Here is a 17,479-nt window from a genome sequence, read left to right as displayed (position 1 = left end):
GGCGCATCCCCAAGCTGGAGACACTGCTGGTGGAGAACAAGGTGGGGGCGGCGGTGTGGGGGCGCGGCGACGGTGGTGGTGTGGGTGTGAAGCATCAAATCGCAGGCTGGGGCGATGCAGGGCTGGATGACATCAAGAAGGTGCCATTGCCACGCAGGTGGAGGCTCCCGCCTTCTTCCCCCCCTCCTTCCTCTACACCCAGAGCTGGGAGGACCCGGCGGCAGACGAGCCTCACCTGCAGGTGGGGAGGGGCGAGGAGGGGCCAGCCGCCTGCAGCAGGCACTCGGCACCGGGCGCATGCTCACCAGCCGGAGCAGTACCGCCTGCCGACACCACCCTGCGCTGCTGGCTGGCAGCTCCCACAGCTGAATGCCCGTGTGCCCGTGCCCCCTGCCTGCACCGCCGCCCCTGCTGGCGCAGATCAGCGACAGCGACGTGTGCCTGACGCTGACCTCCGGCGGCTGCAACTCGCTGCACCTGTGCATCAGCGGCGCGCGGCGCGTGTACAGCGTTGACTGCAAGTGAGTGGGGGGGGCTGCAGCCGGGGCCAGCCGCTACCTGCCTGCATGCGCATACCTGCCTGCTGCCGCGAGCGCTGTCCGGGCCCGTGTGACACGGGCCTGACTGGCCGCCCCTGGCTCTGCTGCCTCGCCCGCGCTGCCCCGCCTGCTGCTGCAGCCCCGCGCAGTCTGCACTGCTGGAGCTGAAGCAGGTGGCCATCCGGCAGCTGGAGTATGAGGATGTGTGGGCGCTGTTTGGGGAGGGCAAGGTGAGGGGCTGCTGGACGGGGTGGGGGGGCGGGGCGAGGGATGGGGGGACCGGCTGTCGGGGAGGCACGGCACGCAAAGGAGCAGGAGGGAGGCAGCCAAGGGGCGGCGGGGTGTGGGGGGCAGGTGGCAGTGGCAGCTGGCAGGCCTGAGCCGCAGGCGGAGCCTCCAGCGGCTGCGCGTGCCTCCACCTGCACCCTTTCCCAGCCCTGAGAGGCCGACGCCACCAGCCCTGCCTGCCCTGCTCGCCCCGCCCGCCCCCCCCCTTGCAGCACCCCCGCGCGGCGCAGCTGTTTGAACGAGAGCTGGCGCCCTTCCTGAGCCAGTCGGCCATCCGCTTCTGGCGGGACCGCCTGCGGTACTTTGACGATGGCCTGTACTTCCATGGCGGCATGGTGAGGGCCTGCGTGAAGGGTGCCGGGTGGGGAGGTGGCCGCGCACCTGGCGGGCCGCAGCCATGCGCCCGGCTGCAGCCAAGCAACCTGCCCTCCCCTTGACGCGGCAGCTTGCCCTCCAGCCATTCCACTGCACGCTGGACACCCTCCCCCCGCCTCCACTTCCACACACTTGCCCCCGCAGGGCAAGGTGGTGCGCGTGGTGCAGTCGCTGGCCTCCTGGCTGGGCATGGGGCGCGCGGTGGCGGCCGTGGCGGCGGCCCCCACCCTGAAGGCGCAGCGCGCGGGCTGGGAGGCGCTGTGGGTGGTGCGCCTGCTGCGCGCCGTCCCCGCCTGGGCCCTCTCCATCATCGCCGACTTTGCTGCCCTCCTCTTCTTCAACAGAGTCACCCTGTGGTGAGAGGCGCGCTGCCGCGGGGCTGGCGGCCCCGGGCCCATGGGCCGCTCTTGCGGGCCGAGACCTCGGCCGCCTGTGCCGCCGGCCGGCCCGGGTCTGTTGCGCGGCTCGTGTGCCCGGCCCGTTTTGTCACCCTCCTGGCCTTGCCACAACCCCACCCCCCTGCCCCGTCCCTGCACCCACGCCCAGGTTTGGCGGCGACATCCCCTTCAAGCAGTACCAGCTGATCATGCGGGACGGCGTGCACATGAGCGCCTACGCCGCCCGCACCTTTGATGGCGTGGCGCAGCACAGCCACCTGCGCCGCCACAACTACTTTTACTACAACTGCCTGACGGGTGAGCCTGAGGGGCGGGTGCTGCGGAGCACAGCGTAAGGCACGAGGGCAGGGTGTGCGGCAGGTGGGCAGGGCAGCGCTGCGTGGGAGGCGAGGGTTGGGGTTGGGCAGGAAGGGAAGGTAGGGGCAGGTGCCCACGCTCGCAGCACACCCTCCCCCAGCCCCAACCCTCGGCTCGTCCCCATGCTGCCGCCCGGCCACCTCCCCGCGCGCCGCCTCCCCGCCTGCAGGCAGGTTTGCGAGGGACAACTGCCCCTCCTACCTGACCCCCGCCGGCTTTGCCGCGCTCAAGGACGGCGCCCTGGACTCACTGGCAATCGTCAACGGCTTCTTCCTGCCCACCCTGCGTGCCCGCCAGTACACCAAGGTGCGCAGGCAGCTGCCGGGCAGCTGCCACGCAGGCGGGCAGGCACGAGCGGGCAGCGGGCAGGCCCGCTCCAGGCATGCCTGGGGAGTGCATGGGAGTGGAGGCATCGGGCACGGGTGGCTGCGTGGCGGCTGGCGTCCGGGGCCGCCGCCCACCTGGCCGGTACCGCATGTCGCAGGTCATCCTGATGGACCACCTGGACTGGCTGGACGACAAGGCGACGCGGGAGGTGGCCGCCACGCTGGCCAAGCAGGTGGGAGGCGGACCAGCGGCTGTGGTGGTTGGTTGCGGGTTGGAGCAGCGCTGCCGGGGCTGCTCTGGTGCCAGGCCAGCCCGCACCAGGCCCTGCTGTTGGCAAATCTGCGCATGCTTGCGCGCGCCATGCAAACGCTTGCACCCGGCGTGGGCCTGCCTGTCGCCACGCCGCAGGTGGCGCCCGGCGGCCGCGTCATCTGGCGCTCGGCCGCCTACGTGCCGCCCTACGCGGCCTTCATCGCCGACGCTGGCTTTGAGGTGCGGTGCATCCAGCGGGCTGACCAGGGCTTCATGGACCGGGTCAACATGTATGCCAGCTTCTGGGTGGCGGAGAAGAAGGCCAAGCAGCAGTGAGGCGCCGCCGGCCACGCCGCACACGCCCCCGGATTTGCCGCCGCTTCTATTGAAGGCATGGCAGCATGCTGAGCATGCTGCACCCCCCTGTGCTGGCGGGCACGCTTCTGTGGCCACATGTGCACACACCTTCACGCCGATTCGCTCCCTCTGCTGTTTCTCTTGACTACACTCACAGCCTTGTCTCTGCCCCTCACTTTCATTTTTCTGCCCATTGACCCTGTTTTCCCTTGTTGTATCTGCAATCACCCAGCCTTTTGAATTGCACCGCTCAGCTCCTCATTGCCTTTTGCCCTACAGCACTTTTGCAGCACCATCCCCCCATGCCATGATGCCAGTATTCTTTCGTGCCTTATTTTGGCTCTTAACGAGCATTGCCACCATCACTGTCGAACGGTCCGTTTCTGCCTGGCCGGGATGCGGCATGCTGTGGTCTGGGTGTCGTGGTGTGCGGTCGCTGTGCTGGCGGCGGCGCCTGGTCCCACAGCCAAGTCCCTGCCCCGGGGCCTGGATCTGCCAGCTCCTGTGTATGAGGTGATGAGACCCAGGGCCTGTCCGCCAGCCTGCTGCGTGCATCCATTCCCCACTCGTGCGGCGGTGCGCCGGCGCCGGCGCCTGCGCCTATAGTAGTCCCCGGGCACGGGAGGAAAGGAGGGAGGGCATCGAAGGTCAACGTGCGGCGCCCCCGCCAGAGCCCCCATTCCGCCCCAGCTCGGTCTCCTGTCGCCCTGCCACAGTCCCAGGCCTCCCTGCAACGCCCACCATCCTCCCCAGCGTGAACCACTCACACCACGATGACTTTCGCCGTGAACGCCATGCGCCTCAGCCACCCCTCCTGCAGCGCGGCAGCAGGTCGGTGGGGCATTTGTGGGCGCTGCAGCGTGCTGCCGGGCTGCGGTGCGGGCGAATGGCAGGGCTCGATGGCAACGGTGGTGGTTTGGCCCCCATGGCAGCGCCAGCTGACCTCTGCCAATCCTCACGCTGTCCCGTAGGCAATGCTAACGCTGTGCGTGCATCCCTGCGGCCGCTGGCCCGGACATCTGCGCGGCCTCACTTGGCCGCTTCCCTTTCAAAGCCTTTCGAAGCCTCCCTGTCAACCCCCGCGGACATCCAGGTGTGTGCCGCCACGCAGCTGCAGAGCCCCGGCAGGCCGCCGCCGCACCGCCGCCGCCGCCACTTGCCAGTCGCCCGCCTGCCGCCACTCGTCGACGCCTCCGCGCGACCGTCCACCAGCCTCGCCTGCCTGCCCCGCCTGCCTGCAGGCGCCCTCCACCTCCGCTTGCCCCTCTTCAAACAACATCGTGCCGGCCACCAAGGCCAACGAGCGCCTGGAACGGGCGCTCATCGCCAGCCCCATCGCGCTGCCCGCCACGGGCCGGTCGCAGCAGCCGCTGCTGCGCATGACCTCCCCGACCATCTACGCCCACGGCTGCGGCGACCAGATGTCGGCACCGGCACAGTTCAAGGATGTGAATGCCGACGTGGCGCCCTGGCTGATCGGTATGACCGATGGCGAGGTGGAGCAGGTGGGCTGCGCGCCTCGCTGCCGCTGCCGGCACGCAACGCAGCACCGTCGCTGATGCATCGACCGCCAGCCGTGCCTGCCACTCACCCCGCCTGTGCGCCCGCTCCCTGCTGCAGAAGATCATCCGCAACTTCCCGACCTTCACCCGCGACATCTTCGCCGCTGCGCGTGATATCGTCAGCACCCACCCCGCCACCGCCACCTCCATCATGGCCAACCTGCTGGACATGCACGGCCCCCTGCTCTCCTCCATCGCCCCTGGCGGCTCCAGTGCCGTCATCCTGATGCACAATGGAGTGGAGGCGGCGCTAGGTGAGCCACGGTGGCAGCCACGGGGTGCGGCTCACCTGGAGAGATTCCAAGCCCACCCGCCCCATTGGGGCCCCAGGCACACCCCATGCTCATTCTGCCGTGCCCGCTCCCCTCCCCTCCCCCTCCCTCCCTGCAGCACGTGCGGTCGCCCGCGCCCAGCAGCTGGCAGCCGCCGGCAAGCACCAGGCCGCCTGGAGCCTGGCTGCGCGCGCCTTTGACCTCCTGTCCCACCTGCGCTTCGGCAGCTTGGTGGTGGCGGCGCCCTTCATCGCCTTTTGGCAGGATCTCAAGACCCTCCTCTCCTGCCCCACCGCCGCCGCCACCGTCAGCCAGGAGGCGGTGGTGCAACTGCATGAGGCATGCGCCCGGGCCGACGACTGCCTGTGGGCGCAGCCCTGGTTTGGCCACAAGTTTGCGGCTGCCCAGGAGGCGTGCATTGCCAGCGGGTGGAGGACCGCGGAGGTGAGCCCAGCGCCTTGGCCTGCCTACCTGCCTGCCCGGCTGCCTGCCATCCTGCCTGCTGAGCAGCTGGCCACCAGCCCTATAGCAACAGCTGGCACCGACGCACCTGCCCCTCACCGCCTCCCCTTCTCCCTCCCTTGCTGCAGCTCGCGCTGCGCTTCACGGAAAGTTGGGCGGTGCTGGTGGCGCGCGGCCGCCTCACCCAGACCCCGGCCCGCTTCGAGGAGCTGCTGGGCGCAGTGCTGAGCCACCCCCTCACCGACGGCCAGCTGCGGCGCGTCGAGGCTGCCCCACGCCTGCTGCCCATCGACATGAGCCTGGGCGTGCGGCGCTGGGCCTGGGAGCCCGCCGCCCAGGAGCAGCGCCGCCGGCTGACCCTCGAGAGCGAGAAGCAGCGCCGCCAGCACACCACCTCCTCCCGTCGCCAGCAGCGGCAGGAGCGTCGTGCCGCCGCCGTAGTGGTGGAGGCCGAGGAGGAAGCCCTGGTGGCCGCCCTGGCACACTGAGCTGAAAATGTGCTCTGCCGCACCATTGGCCCACAGAATGACTTGATATTTACATAACCAAACAAAAAGAAACCCTGAGATGTTGTACAGCCCGCGTACATTGCGCTCTAATCCTTGACCCTGCACTGCCTATTGCCCTTCCCTCTATCTTGATTGTTGCCTAATTGTAGCGCGCCACGCGTGCGCCTAAGTTGCCCACCTGTTGCCCCCTTCCCTCTATTGTTGCCTAACTGTACTGCGCAACAAACACGCGCCCAACCTCCTCCCCGACTTCCTTGCCCGATTGTTACCTCCCTGGCAGCCTACTTGCCCTCCCCCTATTGTTTGCGCCGCATTGGTGCCGAGAGCCTTTCATGACCCCCTTGACATCCTTTTATGTGATGTGAGCCTGCCAGCCGCTCTGTACATGTACTCCCCTTTCCCCGCCCGCCCTCCCCTTGCCTTTTGCCGCCCGACGGCGGCGAGTGCCAACCGGGCAGCCACCTAGCCTTTCATATCGGCACATCAGTTGCTCTGCCGGCCCGATTTGGCTTTTTACAGCACCCCTGTAAACACTTCATGATTGGCATTGGAGCGGGGCTGCAAAGTCGAGGGTCGGCCGACATTTGGCGCCCTGCCAGAGTGGCGGTGCCCCCTGGTGGCGGCACTCACGGCCTCGTGAATTGTCGCCTTCTTGCGGCTTCCTCTGTCCCGCGATCGAATGATGATAGCCTGAGTCGCTCCGCCGCAGCCAATTGGTCTGCGCTGACCGTTCGGTTGCGCGCGCTGAAGCGGGGCGGCACAATGTCGAGCAGGTGGGGATCGCTCGGACTGGAGCTGCTGCCGCCAATGGGCCTGAAAGGGCCCGAGCTCCCGGTCCCAACCCTGCCGCGCTCCTCTTGGACTAGCGATGCGCGTTGGTGGCTGCCCGTAATCCGCCCTCTGCAGGCATTACGAGGAGCTGTGGCGGCAGGGCGTGGCGGAGCTGGTCAGCCACCTGGATGCCGAGCACCCAGAGGACCGGGCAGCGGCACCAAAGGTGGGGGGGTGGCGGCAGTAGGGTGCCGTCATGCTGGATTCTTACCAGCGCAAGCCTTAGACATGCATTGCCCCCTATTTCCTGCAGAAGCTGGCAGACTGGGGCCGCCTGTACATCAGCTACGTGCGCACGATGCACAAGCTGTGCACGGCGCACGACGGCGTGGCCCAGCCGCAGAAGCGGCGCTGCCTGCGGGCCACTTTGGAAGCGTGCATGGGGCGGGCGCTGGAGCTGCGTGCCTACCTGGCCACGCTGAATGGAGGGGTGGACGTTGTGGACCTGGGGCCGCAGCTGGCGGCGCTGGGCCTCACGCCAGACGCGCTGGAGCTGCCAGTCCCCGCATACTTTCGAGAGGCACGGGCCGAGCAGCTGGCAGCGCGCGGCGCGGCAGCAGCGGCGGCAGCAGCGGCGGCAGCAGTGCTGCCAGCCGCACAGGCAGCTGCGGATGCCGGCACAGGCGCTGGTGCTGCTGAGGATGCTGGGAGTCGGGGCCCTGCCCTTGGCGGTGCGGGCGCAGAGGAGCAAGGCGTCACAGAGGATGAGCAGCAGCCGGCGCCGGCAGCGCCAGACGCAGTTGTTGGTGCCGAAGCCATGGGCCAGGGGCCTGATTTGGAGGCGGTGCGGGGCACAGCGGGTGAGGCAGAGGACCTGCTCAGCCAGCAGCAGCGGGAGGCATGCAGCACGGACGAGGGCAACACGCGGCAGGGCGGCGCGCTGTGCGAGCGGCGGGAAGCGGCGGCGGTTGCGGTGCAGGCCGGCGTGCGGGGCTGGCTGGCACGGCGCAGCGTGGCACGCCAGCGCCGCGAGGAGCTCGAGTTCCTAGGCATGCTGGCTCCTTCGGACTGCGGGCGCAGCGCGGCATTGCAGCAGCGGGTGGCTGCCATTGCGAAGCAGCGCAAGGCACGGCAGGCGTCGCGGCAGCGGGAGCTGGACGATGCGCTGCTGAGCATCAAGGCGGCCGTGCGGCAGCAGGAGGGCTTTGCGATGAAGGATCAGATCAGGGACAAGGTGGGCTGGTGGGCCCTGTGGGGTCTCAATGCCTCACGGTGGGCCTGGGCACCCGGTGATGGCCAGCTGGGTGGATGGCGACAGGGCCGGTGCAGCAAAGCATGCCACAGGTTTGCAGGGATGCTGGCCCCTGCGGCGTGCATCTTCCCGAACAAAACCTGCCGAGGTCCTGCCGCCGTGCCATGCCCCTTGCAGCTGAACGACTGGTTCCTGAAGAGCCGGGACCCGGCAACTGGAGAGTATGCAGACCTGCCCGAGGCCGCCAAGGGCGGCAGCAGGGACCTTGTGTTGCCGCCGCCGCCCGAGCCGACCCCAGAGGAGGCTGCGGCTGCCGCCAAGGCTGCCCAAGCGGGGGCGGCGAGCGCTGGGCGAGGCAGCAGCGGCAGGGGTGCCAAGCAGGCCGCAGCGCCCAAGGTCACCCAGGAGTTTCTGCAGGGGCTGAAGGAGGCGGTACAGCTGTTCATGGATGTGTGGCAGCAGTACGAGCCCTCAGACCCCACGCTGGCGCTGCGTGAGCCACGCCGCACCCTGGCTGCCGCCGCTGCCTGGCGCTGCTGCCTGCTGCCTGAGCTGCCCTTTGCTTGGAGACTCATTGTGGCTGGTGCCGCCACGGCGTTGCTGCAGTGCCACCAGAGCTGCGGGGCCTGCCGCAGCCCAGGGGGGGCAGCGGGGCGGAGAGCTATGATGCAGACATGGTGACCGCTGAGGTACGCCTGCTCAGATGGCTGGCTGGCAGGTGGATGGATGTGGCGGCGGTGGTGCCGGCATGACAGCAGCATCCCGCGCACCGCACTCTTGCCCCGACACCCTGCCCTGGAGGCACACGCTACCTTTTACTTGACATGGTGCCGGCGTGCTGTGCCCGCTGTGGTCCCCCACAGGTGCGGCCGGTGGTGTTTGAGGAGGTGCGGCTGGAGGCGGATGACGACATGCGGCGCCTCATCCAGAACATCAAGGCGCGTCTTGATGGACGGCGCGCTGCCCCGAGAGCCTGAGCAGCAGAGCCCGCTTCCGTTGCCTGATCGCTGGCCTGCCCCTGCCTGTTGGACCCCAGCGTGATGCTGTGGCCTGTTGCCGATGGTTAGACCGCCTGCCACCCTGCTGCTGCTGCAGGAGATGCTCAAGGCTGGGAAGGCAGAGCGTGCCAAGAAGGAGGGGAAGGGGAAGAAGGGCGGCAAGGACGGCAAGAAGCAGGCGGCGGCAGCCGGTGGGAAACAGGCGGGCGCTGGCGCTGCGGCCAAGGGCGGCAAGCAGGGGGCGGCAGCAAAGGCTGGCGCTGCAGCAGCGGCAGCTGAGGAGCCGGTCAAGAAGAAGAAGAAAGATCCGACGGTGAGCTGATGCTGGCAAAGGAATATCACATGCTGGCTTGCCAGCTGCAGAGATGAAGACCTGGCGGGAGGGGCAAAGCAGTGCGAGCACAATGCACACCCTGTGCCATCCTGGTGCTGCCTGTCCTGCCTCGGCGTCCTGCCTGGATGCAGGCAGGGCGCAGCATTGAGTCTATATTTGCTGAGCTGGCGGCAGCGGGCCTGGTGCGGCTGCCCCCGCCCACCTGCGTGGCCGACTTTCTTGGCGGCGACAGGATGGCAGAGGAGGTGGCGGGAGGCGCCGCGCCGCAGCCAGCGCAGCCCAGCAAGCCCAAGGCTGGCGGCAAGAAGAACAACGCTTCTGCGCCTGGCCAGGCAGCCAAGGCGCCTGCTGGCAAGGCCAAGACAGCAGCAGGGGAGGATGAGTTCCAGCCCTACCCCGAGCACTCGTTGGCGCAGGGGCGGCAGGCGGTGGTGGCGTCGTGCGTGCTGCCGCTGGGCGCTCACCCTGCCCTCTCCAAGTGAGTGGCCACCGCTGCCAGGCTTGTCCTTGCCCAGCAGCTGCTTTGGCAAGCGGGGGGGGAGGCGCTGAGAAACAGCTGGTGCTGCAGGCTGAAGGCGCCACACACAGTGCTGCTGTACGGGCCCGCCGGCGCCGGCAAGACGATGCTGAGCATGGCAGCGGCACACCAGGCGGGTGCCACCCTGTTTGATCTCAGCCCCGGCACCACGGCTGGAAAGTTCCCGGGCAAGCAGGCCGCCATCATGGTGCATATGGTGAGTAGGGGTGGTAGAGCTGTGGGGGTAGGTGGGGTGGCACGAGGGTGCGTCACGAGGGTGCGAGCCTGCTTGAATGCTGGCTGACAGGAAGCAGCCCGGCGCTGCGTGTGGCAGCCATCACATCTTGCACCTCCCCAGCTCCAACGCCCCTGGTGTTCACAAGCTGCTCCGCACTGTGCCTGCGCCGGCGCCTTACGGAGCAGGTGTTCAAGGCGGCGCACGCTCTGGCGCCCTCGGTGGTGCTGGTGGAGGATGTGGATCATGTGTTCCTCACAGACAGGGCGCGGGCAGCGCTGGTGACGCCGCCCGGCGGGGAGCCGCCCAGCCGCATCAGGAAGGCGCTGGTGGCAGAGGTGAGGAGGGGGGCGGAGCTTGTGGCCCGTACGCCCCAGGGGGCTGCTGCTCTGGGCTGCTGGCAGTCCACTGGGCTGATGCTGTGGCAGAATACTTGCGTGGCATGCACGCCACCTTGATCAACCACATTGCTGGTTTGGGGCCTGGGTGCTTTGTTACTTGCAGGTGGCAGACCTGGAGCCTGGGGATGGGGTGCTGGTGCTGTGCACCAGCCGGCAGCCACAGGCGAGCTTGGGCCCCTCACAGTTGATGTTCTTGATCGATGCTGGCTGTCCAAACTGTGCCACTACCAGTTCTGCCGCTTGGGAGGGTTTCCTGCAGCAAAACAGGCTGAGTTGGCATGCGCTGCCGCCGGTGCCGGCCGTGCTCGCAGGCGTGTGTGAAGCGTGATGAGCGGGCGCTGCGCACTTTCATCCAGCGCTACATCCAGCTGCCGCTGCCAGACTATGGTGGCAGGCACGCCCTGCTGCAGAGCTTTGCCCAGGTGGGCTGGGTGGGGGTGGGCAGCAGCGGGCTCGTGGTTGCTTGATGGAAGCCTGAAACCGCACTCTTCCCTTGTCCGGTGGCTCTCACAAGCTCCTAAGCTGCCGCCGCTGCCCTGCTGCTGCAGCGTGACGAGCTGGTGCTTGGCGAGAGCACGGCGCTGCTTGCCCAGCTGACAGCGGGGCTGAGCAGCGGGCAGCTGCTGGAGGTGGTGCGCCAGCTGGCGGCCCGCCTGCGCCCTCCGCCAGGTCCTGATGGCCCCACCACCACAAACCCGCCAGTCAGCGGGCAGGCTGGGCAGGGCACGGTTCCACATGGTCGCAGGCGTGTGGCGCACCCCACGGCAGCCGCCATCAGCGATGCAGCACTGGAGCTGCTGCCCGCCTTTGCGCCGCTGAGCAAGCAGGAGGCGCAAGAGATCCGGGAGTGGACTGGTCAAGTCCATCAGCCGCTGCCGCCAGAGGTGTGGTGCATATGGCTGGGCTTGGTGGCATGCACGAGCAGCACTGCTATTCAGGCTAGAAGGTCTGCATGCCTGCCTGGCTCCTCCCCTGCTCCTGCAGCACCCAAAGGAAGCAGCCAACACAAAGAAGTGAGGCCCATGGAGCGGTGGCAGCAGCCTGCTGCTGCACTATCTGTTGGCGCTTGGCGAAGCGACGCGCTCGCTTACAATGGGGCACCCCTACCGGGTGTCGTGTCAGCTAAGCGTTGGTGCCATGGGGCGCAGTGAGCGAGGCACAATCAATGGGGCGGGGTCGCCGCCGCACGGCATGAAATTCTTTCGCAGTACCTGACCTAGGGAGTGTGGCGCGCGCAGAATTGAGTGCAGCAGGGAATTGGGGGACGGCGCAAGCGCCTTCAAGAGGAATGTTGGTGTTGTGGTGTTGGCAATAATCGCCGGCCAACAACGAATCAGCAGCTGACCATTCATTCAACAGAAAAGGTGGGAGGTGGGGTGGATTGGTTCCAACAGAGAACAGCAAGACACATAGTAAAACCGGGGACGGGGCTCAGCAGGGCAGATGGCAATGGGAAGGGAAGTGCGCCGACGTGGCGACAGCAAAAGGTGTGCTGCCGCTCAGTGTGGCAGTCAGGACGGGCCCCAACTTGAAGAGGGAGAGGGACGGAAGGGGACTGCAGTACTGGTGCTACAAACGAAGTAAGTGTGTGTCAGTATGGTACGAGCCGCAGCCTGGCTCAGAGCTTGCCGGCGCGCCTCATGAACTCAATCTGCTCAGCAGACAAGCCGGCCGGGGCGGGCGAGCTGCTGGCGCTGGTGCTGCGGCCGCGGGAGGGGGCAGGGGAGGAGCTGGTCTCGCGCTGCTTGCGCTCCAGGAAGGCGCGCTGCTCGGCAGACAGGCCGGCCGATGCAAGGGAGCTGCTGGCGCGAGCGGGGGCCGCGCTGCGGCCGCGGGTGGGCGCCGGGGACGCGCTGACCTGCCTCTTGCGCTCCAGGAATGCCTGCTGCTCAGGGGACAGGCCCCTGGGAGCCGCGCTGCTGAAGCTGCTGACGGCGGCAGGCGCTGGGGACGCGGTGACCTGCCTCTTGCGCTCCAGGAATGCCTGCTGCTCGGGCGACAGGCCCCTGGGAGCCGCGCTGCTGGCAGGTGCGGCGCTGCGGCCACGGGTGGGCGCAGGGCTGCGGCCGCGAGAGGGCGCCGGCGCGGGGGATGCGCTGACCTGCCGCTTGCGCTCCAGGAACGCCTGCTGCTCCGGGGTGAGCCCAGCAGCAGTGGTGGTGGCGGGAGTGTAGGTTGGGCTGCGGCCGCGGGAGGGGGCAGGGGAGGAGCTGGTCTCGCGCTGCTTGCGCTCCAGGAAGGCGCGCTGCTCGGCAGACAGGCCGGCCGATGCGGGGGAGCTGCTGGCACGGACTGGGGTCGGGCTGCGGCCGCGGGTGGGCGCGGGGCTGCGGCCGCGGGTGGGCGCGGGGCTGCGGCCGCGGGTGGGCGCGGGGCTGCGGCCCCGGGCTGGCGTCGGCGGCGGCGTGGCGCTGGCCTCGCGGCGCTTGCGCTCCAGGAACTCCTGCTGCTCAGGAGACAGGCCCACCGCCGCCGGCGCGGCGCCGTTGAGGCGGGCGGGCATGGTGGACGCGCCCCGCGCCTCGGCTGCCTTGCGCTCCAGGAATGCGCGCTGCTCGGGGGACAGGCCGGCGCCGCCCACGGGCGCGGGGGAGCGGCCCCGGCTCTCCCAGCCGTTGACCTGCACCAGGGGCGAGGCGGAAGGGAGGCCGAGCACGGTCGGTTGACGGCACGCCAGGCAGGCAGGGGGGCGGCAGCCTAGCTAGGTACTGCCGGCCTGCCTGCCTCCTGCCTACGTGCCGCGCCCTTGCCCTCTCACCTTGTGGCTGCCGCCGTTGACGGCCGCGCCCGCCATCGCGGGGACAGCCACATGGGCGGTGGCCTCAGCCTGGGCGATGATGTCGCTGACGGCTGCCTCCGCAGCGGCAGAGAGCTTCACCTTGCCATTGACGGACCCGTTGGCGGCGGAGCCGGTGTAGGACAGGCTGCGGGCGGGAGGGAGGGCCGGGCCGGGGCAGGAGGCAGAAGGCCAGGTCAGCAGGGTGCGCGGCACATGCTGCAGCTGGGTGGCCGGGTGCTGGCGCGCCCCCGACCAGGCGTCGCAAAAGAGGCAACAAGGTGCAGGCCGGCGCTGCTGCCGTGCACATGCAGGCCGCGGCCGCGCCGCTGGACCCGCGCGCACCCACCCGTTGTCGGCGTAGGTGGAGGCGGCGGCGGCGGCGTCAGCCTGATACGCCTCCTCCTCAATCGGCTGGTTCCAGTAGCCGTAGAGCTCGGTGTTGCGCGCGTCCACAGTGAGCTTGCGGTTCCAGCAGGACTCCCACATCGGCTCGCTGCTAGCGGGCGCGGGGGAGGGCGCGGTGGGGGGAGGCGCCCGTCAGCACCGGTTCACACATACACGCGCGCATGCGCACGGCGCATGCACGAGCGGCAGGGCGTGGCGAAGGGGGCATGGGAGGCAGGGTGGCAGGCGCTGGGCTGCGCCGCTCTGCGCGCCGCCTCCGCCCCCACTCACTGGTTCTTGTCCTCGATCACAAACTTGTACTCCAGGGTGGCGCCCGCCGGCAGGCTGACGGTGGCGGTCCAGTGGTGCTCGCCGTTGTGGCCCTCGCTCCACTCCATGCGCGGCGCTCGCCCCAGGTCCCAGCCCCCCAGCTCCTCCGCGTCGCCCGTCAGCACCACCGACTGGCCGAAGCACACCCTGCGGGCGGGGCAGGCGGGGGCGGCGCGGTCGGGTGGCGGCGGCTGGGGCAGCAGGGCTGTGGAAGCTGCGCTGGGCGGCGGCGAGCGCTGGTGGGGGGACAAGGAAGGGCCCTGGCAATAGGCCATGGCCGCGCCATGCCCAGCAGGGTTCCAATTGGGCATTTCTGTGCCACCAGGGCTGCCCCAAGCACATGCAACGGCGGGAGGCCCTAGGGAGGCCGGCGGGGACGGGGCGCCAACACTACCACCGACTACCACCGCCGCGCTCGCTGAGTTTGAACCCTCCCCGCGCAATTCACTCACTTCCTCTGCAGGGTGAACGTCACATCGACATTCCCGCCCCCGTAGGCCCGAATGGCGCTGCGCGGGGGGCCTGCCTGCCTCAGGGGCCTGGGCTGTCTCATGGCGGAGGGGATAACGGGCCGGCCCAGGCTGCGTGGAACAGCCCGGGCGGTGGCGCAGGGTGCCTTGAGCGCAAAGGTGCTCCTCATGGCTGCGGAATGCGCGTCGCTGGCTGCAAGCGGCTGCACGGGCGAGGTGCAAGCGGTTCGGGCTGCAAGCCTGCTCGGGGCCCACAAATGTGCCGATTGCAGCAGGCAAGACAATGGGGAGGCAGAAGTCCACCCAGGCTGATGGTGAGCGTGTCATGCTGTGCTCGTGTCATGCTGTGGCGAGAGATGCCAGCCACATGTGCAGCCAGGGCCCGGGAGGTCTGTCGGCGGCTTGCAGACACACCCGGGGCCGAAAAACGGTCAGCACGCACGCCGGTCCGCTAGAGTGCTCTCCTTCGTCAACACCTCAACCCGAAGCCACTGCAGCCGCCTCAAGCCACTTCACATCACAGTCTCCTCATTGGGTTTCCCTTGATCAAGCGGGGGTGATGAACGCACTCCTGGCCATGTGGTACTGGTGGCGCTGCTTGGGGCATGCAACCACTGACGCAAAGCAGCCGCTGCCACTGACGACAGTGGCTGCCTGGCGCCTGGCACAAGGAGGCATGCAGCCACAGGGCTCCGGAACTGACATGTGCACTGCACGACACCGCCCGCCCAGCTGTTGACATCAGGTGCCTTGCACACGGGTTGCTGTCGCAGCCCCTCGACACCGCCACATGTCGTGCCTTTGCTTGTTGACAGGAGGGCGTGCAGGGTGCTGGAAACATTTCATCAATCTGGTAGGCGACATGGGTTCATTCTGATCTAGAAAACTAGGGCTAAGCTGGGAACCTGAGGGGTTTCAAGAGAGCGAAACAGACCGAGACGGAGTGGGATGTGGAGAGCCAGCAAAGGAACTGAGGGCTGCCCAATCAGGGCAGCCAGATGCAAACTAAAACAAGCTTGGCATAGCATACACATGAGGAGCAAGGGGCTGGGGGGCTGGGACCTCACTCCTTCTTGGTGGCGTTGGCCTTTGGCCGGCGCCGCCGGCCGCCCTTGGCCGCGGCCTTGCCCTGCTGTGGGTACGAGGGGCAAAATGACGGACATGAAGAGGCGTCGGCAGCACAACATCAAGCGATTTGAGCAAACCCAGTCGCTCACGCCGTCGTCGCAAGGCTGTTGAGAGGGGTGAGGGGCCGGCCTGCCCCAGCGCAGTGACCCACCGCGCCCGCTCACCTTGATGATGCCCCCCGCGACGGATGCGGCGGCGGCCCCCAGCTTCTCCACCGCCCCGGCCACCATCCCAGTCCCGCCGTCGGCCTGCACAATGATGTCGTTAACGGCGGCCTCCGCCTCGGCCGAAATCTTGATCTCCTTGGCCGCCTGCTGCTTGGGCGCAGCGCCCGCCTTGGCGGCGGCGGCCGCCGGCTTGGCCGCCGCGGCGGCCTTGGCGACCGGGGCGGCGCTGGCGATGCTGGCAGCAACAGGCTGCTTCAGCTCGGGTGCAGCAATGGTAACTGGCTGGGCTGGCACCTCCACAGGCCTGCAGGCGGGTGGGTCGGGCAACAGGCCGGCAGCGGGTCAGCCAGGCGCATGGTGTGGGAGGCGCAGCGCGGCTGCAATGTGGGCAGAGCGCCAGAGCTGCCGCTGTCCTCCCTCACTGGCACCACCCCCAGGGTCAACTCAGAGGCTGGCCGAGCATGTTTGTTGCAGCGGCACGCACCTGGGGGGCGGGACGGCGGCAGCCACCAGGGGCTCCTCCCGGGACCCGTACAGGGTGGCGGCGGCATCCTCCACAGCCAGGGAGCGGTTGAGACACGACTCCCACAGGGGTGGCCTGCGGCGCAGCAGGCAGGGGGGAGGGCGGCGGCGATGGGCATGGCAGGCGGGCACGCGCGGGTGCACACAGGCACAGACAGCTGCACACAGCCACAAACGTAGGAGGCACGCCCCAAGGGCCTGCCCGCCCCACATGCTTGCATCGCCCAGTTTCGACCAGCAGCGCTGCCAGCTGCCCGACCGCAAGCAGCGGGCGGGCGGCGCGCTCACTGCTCGGGGTCGGTGATCACAAACTTGTACTCGACGGCGGCGCCGGCGGGCAGCGCCACGGTGGTGCTCCACTTGTGCTCCTCGCTCCAGCGCAGGGGCAGGCCGGCGTCCAGCTTCCAGGCGCCCAGCTCCTGGGAGGAGCCCACCAGCAGCACGCGCTGGCCGTAATACGTCTGCAGCAAGGGTGGGCAAGCGGCGGAGCTGGGTGAGCTTGCAAGGAAGCGAGCGCTGGACACGGAGGGTGGCCCGGGGCGGCGGCGTTGTGCAGTACTGCATGCCTGCTGCTCAGGATGCGGCGACTGGGCCCGCTGGTGCACAGAGGGGGCCTGTATCGCCCAGCTCAGCAGCACAGCCGCAGGACCGCCTGGGGCGGCGACGCTGCAATTTGAACGGTGAGGGCCCGACCCGCACCTCCTTCTTCAGGATGAAGCTGACGGCGACCGAGCCCGCAGGGACCTCGACGGCCTGCGTGGGGCGGCGGCTGGGAGCTGCCCAACGACCACCCTGCCACACACTCATGGGGGTTGGGGCAGCACCCTGCGCCGGGGTTGGCGTCGTGCTGCTGGCGCCGGCGGTGCAGCGCACAGGGCGGTGCGCAGCCCTGGCGGGGTGCACAGGGGCGGTGCGGGCTGCCAGAGTCGCGATCATCTTAGTGACTGTGGGGCTGCCTGCCGAAGTGATGATCTGGTTTGAAACCGAGGAATCGAGGGCAAGGTGCTGCTAGGACTCTGCTTGTGGATCCAACGCTGATCAATCTGTTGGGCACAAAGTGATTCAGAGGTCGCTGAAGGGTTTAACTTTTGACTTTCGTGCCACAGTGGCGGCGCGGCGTGCCAAGCGTGATGCGGCGCACAACATCCCTTAATAAACCACCAGAGCAACGCCAGGATCACAGACCTGGTTTCTATGGTCTTCACACCAGCCCTGACTAGCACTTTGAAGGACAGGTCACGCCTCAGACCTTGTTGCCGCGGCACAGGCACATGTCGACTGGTTGGAGGAGGAAGGAGGAGGTGGCACGGGTGTCTGACAGCTGAATCGGGAGCAGATGGGTGCCCAGGGGACAGCTGCAATGCGTGCTGGATCCAGATCGGTCGGGAACCCTCCTTGAGCTGTCTGCGGCCAGCTGGACCCAGCTGGAAAGTCGGCTCGCCTGCGCGCAAACACACGCAGCATCACGCCCAGCCGCATTGCATTGCATCGTG

At 68.4% G+C, this 17,479-nt stretch overlaps 4 protein-coding genes across 4 annotated transcripts in view; 2 read left to right on the top strand and 2 right to left on the bottom strand.

Annotated features, from left to right (window-relative positions):
- CHLNCDRAFT_139629 (hypothetical protein) overlaps positions 1 to 2,872 on the top strand; it is a gene marked incomplete at both ends in the record, with an annotated part of 4,852 nt that extends 1,980 nt beyond the window's left edge. The window contains 9 exons of the mRNA XM_005844070.1: positions 205 to 241; positions 421 to 521; positions 679 to 769; positions 1,040 to 1,162; positions 1,347 to 1,558; positions 1,749 to 1,897; positions 2,127 to 2,263; positions 2,442 to 2,516; positions 2,693 to 2,872. Of these exons, the coding sequence (XP_005844132.1) occupies positions 205 to 241; positions 421 to 521; positions 679 to 769; positions 1,040 to 1,162; positions 1,347 to 1,558; positions 1,749 to 1,897; positions 2,127 to 2,263; positions 2,442 to 2,516; positions 2,693 to 2,872 (1,105 nt within the window). The remainder of the gene's footprint in view (positions 1 to 204; positions 242 to 420; positions 522 to 678; positions 770 to 1,039; positions 1,163 to 1,346; positions 1,559 to 1,748; positions 1,898 to 2,126; positions 2,264 to 2,441; positions 2,517 to 2,692) is intronic.
- A 3,588-nt stretch (positions 2,873 to 6,460) lies between these two features.
- On the top strand, positions 6,461 to 11,223 carry CHLNCDRAFT_139627 (hypothetical protein; the record flags this gene model as incomplete). Its single annotated transcript, XM_005844069.1, has 14 exons — positions 6,461 to 6,471; positions 6,605 to 6,695; positions 6,783 to 7,703; positions 7,899 to 8,214; positions 8,328 to 8,410; positions 8,585 to 8,608; positions 8,817 to 9,032; positions 9,185 to 9,531; positions 9,622 to 9,787; positions 9,994 to 10,143; positions 10,310 to 10,342; positions 10,518 to 10,628; positions 10,755 to 11,090; positions 11,191 to 11,223. The coding sequence occupies 14 exons, from the start codon at positions 6,461 to 6,463 to the stop codon at positions 11,221 to 11,223; spliced, it is 2,838 nt and encodes a 945-aa protein (XP_005844131.1).
- Positions 11,224 to 11,824: 601 nt separating this feature from the next.
- CHLNCDRAFT_139626 (hypothetical protein) lies at positions 11,825 to 14,339 on the bottom strand (the record flags this gene model as incomplete). The annotated part of the gene is made up of 5 exons (XM_005843995.1): positions 11,825 to 12,826; positions 12,965 to 13,130; positions 13,332 to 13,481; positions 13,661 to 13,846; positions 14,152 to 14,339. The coding sequence occupies 5 exons, from the start codon at positions 14,337 to 14,339 to the stop codon at positions 11,825 to 11,827; spliced, it is 1,692 nt and encodes a 563-aa protein (XP_005844057.1).
- An 893-nt stretch (positions 14,340 to 15,232) lies between these two features.
- Positions 15,233 to 17,259, bottom strand: CHLNCDRAFT_139625 (hypothetical protein; the record flags this gene model as incomplete). Its single annotated transcript, XM_005843994.1, has 6 exons — positions 15,233 to 15,301; positions 15,462 to 15,768; positions 15,949 to 16,062; positions 16,275 to 16,447; positions 16,686 to 16,739; positions 17,236 to 17,259. The coding sequence occupies 6 exons, from the start codon at positions 17,257 to 17,259 to the stop codon at positions 15,233 to 15,235; spliced, it is 741 nt and encodes a 246-aa protein (XP_005844056.1).
- Between the last annotated feature and the right edge of the window lie 220 nt (positions 17,260 to 17,479).

Source organism: Chlorella variabilis (assembly GCF_000147415.1).
Source record: "Chlorella variabilis unplaced genomic scaffold CHLNCscaffold_25, whole genome shotgun sequence".
Lineage (NCBI taxonomy): Eukaryota > Viridiplantae > Chlorophyta > Trebouxiophyceae > Chlorellales > Chlorellaceae > Chlorella > Chlorella variabilis.
The sequence above is the reverse complement of the archived record's forward strand: the minus strand, read 5'-3'. Positions and strand labels throughout refer to the sequence as shown.